The sequence below is a fragment of the Rhipicephalus microplus genome, chromosome 10, assembly GCF_043290135.1.
Source record: "Rhipicephalus microplus isolate Deutch F79 chromosome 10, USDA_Rmic, whole genome shotgun sequence".
In the NCBI taxonomy this organism is placed as follows: domain Eukaryota; kingdom Metazoa; phylum Arthropoda; class Arachnida; order Ixodida; family Ixodidae; genus Rhipicephalus; species Rhipicephalus microplus.
This window is the reverse complement of record NC_134709.1, coordinates 52,154,527-52,163,974: the sequence shown is the minus strand read 5'-3', so window position 1 is coordinate 52,163,974 and position 9,448 is coordinate 52,154,527. Positions and strand designations below refer to the sequence as shown.

The 9,448-nt window shown below is 45.9% G+C and overlaps 1 protein-coding gene and 1 non-coding gene across 5 annotated transcripts in view; both read right to left on the bottom strand.

Annotated features, from left to right (window-relative positions):
• Positions 1-799: 799 nt before the first annotated feature.
• TRNAD-GUC (transfer RNA aspartic acid (anticodon GUC)) lies at positions 800-871 on the bottom strand. Its single transcript has one exon. It is a non-coding gene; the product is annotated as a tRNA-Asp (tRNA).
• Positions 872-5,484: 4,613 nt separating this feature from the next.
• Positions 5,485-9,448, bottom strand: part of mmy (UDP-N-acetylglucosamine pyrophosphorylase mmy) — a 91,148-nt gene continuing 87,184 nt past the window's right edge. For 3 of the 4 annotated variants that reach the window (XM_037432153.2, XM_037432155.2, XM_037432152.2), the window contains exons 11-12: positions 6,669-6,741; positions 5,485-6,032 (exon numbers count right to left, since the gene is read on the bottom strand). In XM_037432153.2, coding sequence (XP_037288050.2) covers positions 5,928-6,032; positions 6,669-6,741 — 178 coding nt within the window. In that variant the 3' untranslated portion in view covers positions 5,485-5,927. The remainder of the gene's footprint in view (positions 6,033-6,668; positions 6,742-9,448) is intronic. The other variant, XM_037432154.2, reaches the window with a different exon arrangement.

Below are 9,448 nucleotides of genomic sequence, written 5' to 3'. Positions count from 1 at the left end.
TGGTTCCCTGGGCATGAAGGGATCAACGTTCAACCAGGGGTCCCCAACGGTAATGAGCTGGCCCATAACCTCGCGCGTGATCTTACGTGCCGCGAGGGGTCGCGGTCCGGCTCACTGGCCGGGGACACCAACACGCACCGGGAGCCGCTCCTATCATATCATGAAATTTGCTCGCACTATAAGTTATTTAGAAAAGAATTCCCCTCACCTCACTCAGCACTAAATAAAGCCCAACAATTAACGCTTCGACTGCTGCAAACGCACAGTTACCCCAGCCCCTATATCTGCAGCAAATACCTACCAGATATAAGGCCAGAATGCCCCAAATGCCAAAATTCAAGGTGCGATTTAAGTCACATGCTGTGGCAGTGTCCCGTGCTAAACGCTAGCTTCGGGTCCCCTGCCACCGAGGACGACTGGTTCAACCACCTCAGGAGCCCCGACAGGGCCCTTCAACACCAGGCCGTCCAGAAGGCCCAAAAGGTGGCTGGCGAGCTCCGACTCCCAGTCCCCACATGGGCGGAGCCACCGGGCTGGCCCCCGTAAGGGGTGCCCAGGCCCCTTCAGGACCTTTATTAAAGTTAATTCTCTCTCTCTCTCTTTAGGTATGTTCGTGCGTCTTCTGTTCGTGTGCGCGCATACACAAATAGGTAAAAACATCAGGGGGTTTTTCAAAAAACCCCATACCGCACCCCTGGCTACACAACTGCAACACCGCCGAGATAAAAAGAAATTTATGTTCTCGTTGTGTAACGCATTTTTTAAAAAATACAAAATTTAGGTCTTAAAAAAAAACTTGCTCTTCGTCGGGGAATCGAACCCCGGTCTCCCGCGTGACAGGCGGGGATACTGACCACTATACTAACGAGGACCTGCTGCCGACGCGCAATAAACTCCATAAAAGTGATGCGTCTAAAATAACTAAGAATGTTCATGTGACAAGCGAGTTTGTGTGTCAGCGAGTGAAAAACGTTACACCCTCATCAGACCAGAAACCACCGCGTGGTTTCCCACACGACTATAGAGCTACTGTACTACTATTAACTCAATGCACGCGACATATCCGGTGGCAGAGGTAGGAGGCGAGTAAGAATGCTGCAGAGAAGGCCTAGGTAGTTCCATGCAGTTTTTCCTTCCTCCATACGCCTCCTCCGGCTGGTAAAGGACGAAAGAAGGATGGTGAGGACACTTGGAACTGGGTATGGTGGACGGACAAGATCAACTGGGAGAGGGTCAAAACGGGAGGCTTCATCCACGGGGGCAACCTTCACCTCAACGTCGCGTTTCTGTAGTACCACGAATACGCGTGCATTCCGTTTTTGACGTCGCTCTTGGTGCATTTTTGTTACCGGCTAGTTCAGCCTCGGTTCATGCGCAGTGCATTGATCTCATCTCTTTTTTTTTTTTTTTGCGTCTCACAGTCTAGTCGGATATAGGAGTGTTAGTATCCACCACAACAAAACGTCGGACCATTGTTTTAATCTGAACCAATGAAATGACTCTGTTCGCCACTACTAATGTTCACCTTGTGGTTACGTTTCAGCTGTTTAGTGTTTTAGTTTTCAGTGTTTTACTTTTCAGTGTTTAAGCGTTTGAGAAGCTTTGTGTACTTTTCCTGGTTTCAACCTTCAAGGCTACTCAGTTGTAGCCTTCTTGCCGTTTTTTCAGTGTTTAAGCGTTTGAGAAGGTGTACTTTTCCTGGTTTCAACCTTCAAGGCTACTCAGTTGTAGCCTTCTTGCCGTTTAAATAAAATGTTGATGAAAATGGACGTGCTGCTTTTTGAAGCGTGGAACTTCCACACCAACTTTTACTAACCTAAGCTGGCGTACAATGTTCGACAGGCATACAAAGGCGCGCGCAAGGTTCCCATTACGGTGCAGCGATGAATTATCGCCGTGCATGGCTCTGACTATAATTGCGACCACCAAAGGAATATCGTGGGCAGTGTTACATTAATTTCCACATGCACTATACATTACTCCTTTTCTTTCAGGCTCCTTCGAATGAGGCCAGATCTTTGCCGTTGTAGCGACGTGATGACGTCCGACGTAGACGTGCCGTTGTTGCTGGTTACATTAAAGAACTTTCGGGTGCTTTTGGCTGGCTCGACGCCTCGGCCACCACTCTGATTCGGCGTCTCTTTTCCTTCAGCAGCTGTGCGCCTTCGTCCTCTCGTTAAATAAGCGCCGACGGCACTCTTACGTTGGACGCCGTCACGTCACTACAATGAAAAAAAAAAAAAAAGACGCCACCTTTCAGAGGAACCCGAAATAAAACGAGCTAGTGCGTGTAGAAATGAATGTAAGGGGACTCGCTCGCTGGATTCCGTGCCGACCGGTTGTGCCCTCGCGATCTCCGACGTCAGCGTAGCTCTGGCCGACTGGGCTCGCCCTACGTCATCTCCTGACGCCGATCTCCGACGACAGCGTAGCTCTGACTTACCGGACTTGCTCTACGCCATCTCGTGACGCCGACAAGAGCTCTCGCAAGTGGTGCCCCGTCCTCGGACTCCTGTGACCGTGTTTCCATCTTTCCTATCCCTTCTATCCCCTCGATATGTCCTCGCTCGCTGGCTTAGCGCATCTCTCTTTTTCTACACTTTTATTCCTATCCTTTTAATTCCTCCTCACCCCCATCCCTTGTGAGCTACTGTTGAGGTGTCGCACCGTGATGCAGACAGTTACGGGGCTCACTTTTTTTCTTTTCCTTCTTATAAACATAACCCCCCCCCCCCCCCCCCCAAAAAAAAAAAAAATGAATGTAACCCTGTCCACGACATCCCTATTTCCGGGCCTTTCTTCCCTCCGCGTGACGCGCAGCGATGACGTATGCCACGCGAGATTGAGAGGGACGCTCGGAGAGAGGGCAAAGCGGCTTTGGGCGACGATACCACGGAGGGCAGCGCAGCAGAGAGAGAGAAAGGCACTGCGCCGTGCTCCCGACCAGGTTGCAGAAATTAGGTGCCTTTTCTCCTCTTCTAACCACCACCACCAGCAGAGAGCGAAAGGAGGGATCATCGTGGCTTCGATAATCAAACGCGTCCGACTCTTGCTATTACGGTACCGCTTCGAAAAATGCTCACGGCTCCATGTTCGTCGTACACTCGTGCACAATTTCCCCACAACGACTGAATATCGACCTCGGGGTGGTTTACGGGCTCTTTAAGCGTGGTCCAAATAAGTCGCTTCCATGCACTGCGCCTCTTATTCCTCGTATGAACGAGAGAATCACGACGCAATATTACCATATATGAACCATCAAAACCAGTTGATGTCTCCTGTTTGGCCTAAGGCTTTGAGATGCGACAAAGTCTGGAAATAGGGTACCTTGATGCCCGCGCGCTCCGCGCATCGAGGCACTCTATCTGGAAATAAGGTACCTAGATCTAGGGACCTTATCTGGAAAGCCACGTTCACGACACCTAGCGTGCATCGATCCCCGATTGCGTAGATGTGCAATAGACGGGGCGCCCTTACGGGCTTTGTACCTCTGTTGCGGCATAGTTTCGGTATTGAAGAAAATGGGCAGGGGAAAGGGCGTCCGCAAAAATTTTTGCAACCGCCGACCCTCCTCCCATGGTATATAGCAAACTAGAATACACCCATGGGTTGAGGCGATTCGATAGCGCTTTTCCGTTTCGCGGTGCTTCAATGTGCGTGCCGCTGAATGACTCGGCTGGCAAATGCCATCTTCGCTAAACCACACCGGGAGGGGGGGGGGGGGGGGGGGGGCTCAGGCGCTACAGTGACTGGACGAAACAGCGCGTCAGGTTTGCCCAGGTGGCGCGCCCAAGGCTATTACGACCGCTACTACGAGCGTGACAAACCCTCGCCGCAGACCACGCCCGAATATCTGGTAGACTACCAAATTGTCTTAGACTTTTCTGATAAGTAGTGTTTCTCCTGAAACTCACGGTGGCGATAACGATAACATCGAATTCTTCCATCCTGTATGCATGTGAGCCGACGCCTTGTCGCCAACGATCAGATCCCAACTCCTCGTAGCCGATGGAGAGATGGGAGAAGGACGGTTTCAAACACCCCGAATTTTTCCCGTTTCACAAGCGTATGCACGTACAAATACAAACATTACGGTTGAAACTTGAACCATTCGAAACACACTTCTGACTATGGCCACTGGTAGTGTTCAATGCCATCATTGTCCTGCAAGTGACAATTACTTGCGATTCCAGTATTCCTCTCGCCAGGCGCAAGCTCGTCAAGCATATAATAACCTCTTTACCGATTGATTGATATGTGTGGTTTAATATCCCAAAACCACCATACGATTATGAGAGACGCCATAGTGGAGGGCTCCGGAAATTTCGACCACCTGGGGTTCTTCAACGTGCACCCAAATCTGAGCACATGGGCCTACAACATTTCCGCCTACACCAGAAATGCAGCCGCCGCAGCCGGGATTCGAGCCCACGACCGAGGGTCAGCAACCGAGTACCTTAGCCACTAGACCACCGCAGCGGGGCCCTCTTTACCGATTTGACAGCTTGTGGGGTTCACCGTAAAAACCTTGAGACATTTTATTATCCAATTGTGGCTGTGGATTCAGATCCCACCGACGAAAAGGGAGATTTTCGCATCATGATTGGTTAATTTCACTATACATTCTAGTTAAGGTTACCAGTTCTTAAATGAAGAAAGTCTGGATGAGGTGGGGGCAGAGAGCCAGCGAAACTGGTTAATGCAGTATCTTCCGGACAAAACCATTGTTTCTGTTGCGACCTGGCAAATATTGATCTGCGAGCGGCTCGATGAACTGGCTTGCTTGTGGTTGAACTCACCGTTGCAGTAGTAGGTATGCGCTGCTGTACTGCAACACATGAGATAGAAGCTCGTGCACTGGCTCTTGCCACACCAAGAAGTGTGCAGCAAGCTTGAATACGCAAAACCGAAAAATGTGACCTCCAATTTCCGGTGTCAGCTTTCAGCTCGCCGTGACGTCTTCTGTTTCTAAGTATTTCCAGACCTAGTTATCATTGTAGGAGAGAATGAAATCCTGAAGTGACCTAGAGAAAGTGACCTAGAGAACTGACAATATGTTTTGAGAGCTTTTACAGCGTAACAGTGTTCGCAATATTAAATGACGTCACACTGGTACATATCACCGAGGTTTAACCACAAAGCTTAGTTTTATATTCACAAGTTCTTAACCAACCTAGTTTTAGAAAATGTGACATGACAGACATGTCATGTCATACTTACATTAACCCTTCACCTATAATATGTGTAAAGGGCGCAATAAAGCTTCAGAAGGCTTATGCCAAAGTGATGCCTAAAGGACAGTACCAGTCTGTTTTCAGACGAGTGTTCTAATGACAATAAAGAAAGGAACTCTCTCCATGACCTCGCGATGTCATACACAGGTACAACACTTGAACACAGTACGTGAAAACATTTATGAACACTTTCCGAACATTTTGCTATACACGCATGTGAGCTAAAGAAGAACACACCAGAACAACAGCATTGCAATCAGCACTCTGTTTATTCCCTCAATGGGCCTCCCCCTCTCTGCAAGCTTATGTACAGCTGTCAACTATTTACAACATGATTTGCGCCCCCAGTTTGCTTCTGCAGCTGGCTGCAGCACACACGCCTGCCTGCCTGCCACTCGAAAAATCGCCTTACCACAGCAAAAGCACCGGGAAGACTTCAGAGCATGTGACACTGAGCATCGATCGAGCTGGTCCCGGAAGAAAACAACAACAAAAAATAGTAAAAAAAAACTGCCCCTGCAAGCGGTCCACAAAAGTGCATCAGCTACGAAGATAAAAAAAAAAAAACAGGAAAAAAAAAAGCTACTTGGGAGTGTGGGAGTTGCCACTTCATGCATCTGCCACATGTGCACAAAGAAAGAGGAAGGCTTGATCCCGGTCCGCGATCGAAATGTTTTGCACGAAGGGGTTCAATCAGTCCTTGCGTGTGGTGCCGTTCTGGAATACGGGCTCTTCTTCGGGGCTGCTCAGAAGCACGGGGGGCACAAACTTCTTGTCCCTCACGTAGTCTTCGAGACCCTGCAAAAAACATTCAGCGGCAATATAGAGGCAAGTACAACAGAGGTGCATTAGCATCACCCTTCGTCACCTCCAATTACCGTCACACCTAACATTAAGCCACACTGGCCAGATTAGCAAACATTAGTCTGTCTTGGTGTAATGCACAAGCAAACAAGGGTAGGCTTGGCACCTCTGGCTTTAGACAAACTATCACGCTTCTCTCGAATCAGCCACTCCTAATGTTTATGCATTAAAATGGCTATGGTGATTCACGCCGAACTTTATTTATGACAGAATTGTACCATATTGGCACGCAACGTCTATATAAAAAGCAACGCTGAATCTCTTTACATTAATGAAATAGAGTTGACCCTTGTTATAGCAATCAACATGCATAAACCGTTACTTTCATAATACTCGACATTAATTATTTGCTTACTGATTTATTCGCAACAATGCAACTCCATTGGGGGGCTACAGCAGGAGTAGAACACATATAGGTCACAAACCTGAGCACTGGCGACATCTAAACATTCACGGTAATAGCCATGCGCGATTAAGTTGTGGTAATGACAAATTGCCCCTACACCTTCTCTTTGACAGCTCAGTGCTTGTGTTATACACTAAGACACAAACACTAAACAGCATACGTACCTCGCCGTCATACGAAATGAGCGCGGAAATCTCGCAGGCAACTGGGTGTTCGTACTTGAGATCTTCCTTTTGACTGCAATGACGAAAGATTGGTGCAATAATGCAAACGATTAAGAGCAAAAGCAGGATGTGCATTCGTAATGTCGAGAAAGCTATATTTCAGAATGCATGAAAAACATTCAAAAAGGTATTTCTTCCTAAAAGGGACCCTAAAGGCAAATAAAAATTCACGTCAGAGCGAAGGGTCAATGTCGGAGGACTTCGAAAATGTCACCGCTATCAACCACAGCGCTCTACTCATCGAGGAATCATGGCAAACGTAGCACACTGTATGCACCGCTAGTGGGACATTTTGGAACGAGCCAGATAGTGTTAGGACTTTCCATTACAAAATTATCACTAGTACTCAAGCTGGTACTATGAGAAAAAGAGCATTCCGAGCACTACAAGACAGACATACTAGAATACTGCTTGAGCATTTTTGTTTCACACGTAAAAAAAAAAGAACTTGACATTATCATTGACAACAGTGTGGGTCGTGCGAACGTTCCAGTTTCGCCGGCAGCGCGCGGCTTGCGTGGTTACGTCTTGGTGGCACTTTTGTTACCTTGTACTGCTGCATGTGCCTAGCACGCTCTTGAAAGTCGCTATAACAAGAAGCTCCATAGAACTTAGTGTCCTTGTAATGAATCTGTGCCAGGCCCTTTATTGTTTTTACTTTATATGGACAATTTAGCCACAGTTCTTCAGCCGCCAGTGGCCTTGACACTGTTTGTGGATGACTGCTTAATTTATGCTCCAGTTATCTGTGAAAATGATCGGGAAAAAAATTAATCAGCGTCTCGAAGGTCTCCATGCCTGGTGAGAAAAATGGGATAAAGAAATCAACTACGCCAAAACCACTTTTGCACATATTAACTTAAAGAAAAAAGTTCCCAATTTCCAGTATCGTATGGACAGTGCAATTTTGACAAATGTTTCTAGTTTTAAATATCTAGGCATTGCGATATCAAATAACCTAAACTGGTGCAGCAACATTGAAAATGTGTGTTTTTCAATGTACAAAAAGCTGCGTTTTCTTCGAGTCAAACAACGAAACGAAACCAACGACGTTGAGCTGATGGCATATAAAACATTTATTTGGCCTATTCTGGAGTATGCTGGCGTAGCGTGGAGTCCCCACCAAAAATGCCTAATAAATGAGCTTGAAAGAATCTGAAGACTTGCAGCCTCGTTCATAAGTTCAAGATTTTAAAAAAAACAGACTCTGTATTGAGAATGCTAAACTTTTGTAAATTGTAACTGCTCGAGATTAGGCATAAGAGGAACAGAATAAAACTATTATTTTAGATTCTCCACGGTCAAATAAATATTGATAAAAGTATGTACACACGTGAGCCTGGTAAAACCAGCAGACGAATAAACCACAGTGCAGCCATTAAAACATACGCCACTCGCACAAACATTTTTCGGTATTCCTTTTTCCGCAATGTTATCAAAAACTGGAATGAACTACCTGCACATATTGCTGAATGCACAGATGCAAAGGCTTATGTACATTTGCTTGACAACTATGTTACCTAAAAGTTATCGGATGGTGTGTTGATGTTTCTCTTGCTTTTTTGTCATGCCAATGTAGATGATCTTTTTTTCGTTATTGTTGACAGTTGGCATTACCTTAAGTATTTTTATGTACCAATTGTTACTTTTATGTACTCTCTCTGTGTAATGACCCACAAATGTGGGTTGACGGTATCCTCAAATAAAACTAAATAAATACTAAATGTTGTGTAATGTACCCTTCAGAACTGAAACCAGACCATCGGCTGCTGGGTAGTAAAGACGGGCAACATTGGGCAAGGCAAATGCTACATCAGAAGGCCTTTTCAGGCACAGAACACGACGTGTGCTAACGTTGCGTCAAGCACAATTTTCATTCTGAACAAGCATTTTCTTGGCATGAAACAAGCACTGCGACATTTCTGGAACGCTGTATCAACAATCCTATACTTTACATTCGCCTTTAGTGTCCCTTTAAAACAAAAATGCAACAATAAACCTTTACATATGATAGTAACTACTCATTTGCTTTCAATTGGCTGATTTTTAATTTGAGCTCCTCGACGTGTAAATTGTGCCCAAATTTTGACCAAATTCGGAATTTTTCTGTTATGATTTACAACCATATGTGGTCAGAAAAATTTTTAAAAGCAAACTATGCTTTTCATAGAAAGCGTATCGACTACTCATGTATTTGCACACAGCACAATATTACAGGGAAAAAAAAATTCAGCCGAATTTCTGGACACCTACAAGGCTGAAAAATCACAGTAACACCATTGAGCTACAGAAATCCTGCACAAACACCATTACCTAATATGCAAACCAAATTTCATATTGAAACGAACAATGATTCTCTCAGAATAAGTTCGCTAACAAAAATCACTCGGACATTCTGCGAAATTTGGGAGGCTTTCATATTGCCCAAGAAATTTTCAGGACTACATTTTTCCAATCCCGGCCAACCAGAGGGCCCCTTGTGAGGGCCGTCATGTTTAACTCAACGGTTGTCGAGTGGGCCTGACCAGGTTATATCGAGTTCACTCGCGTCCTATCTGGACTTGATAGAGTTGCTTTGCTCGCTCACTAACCACTCCAGAATACTGCAACAATTCACTGTTTCCAATGCAATAAATTAGCAAGAATTTGTTTTAATACATTTTGGGTAGTTGCCAGAATGGCTGGAATGTTAGGCGTGGAATGACCCAGTGGCCAATGAG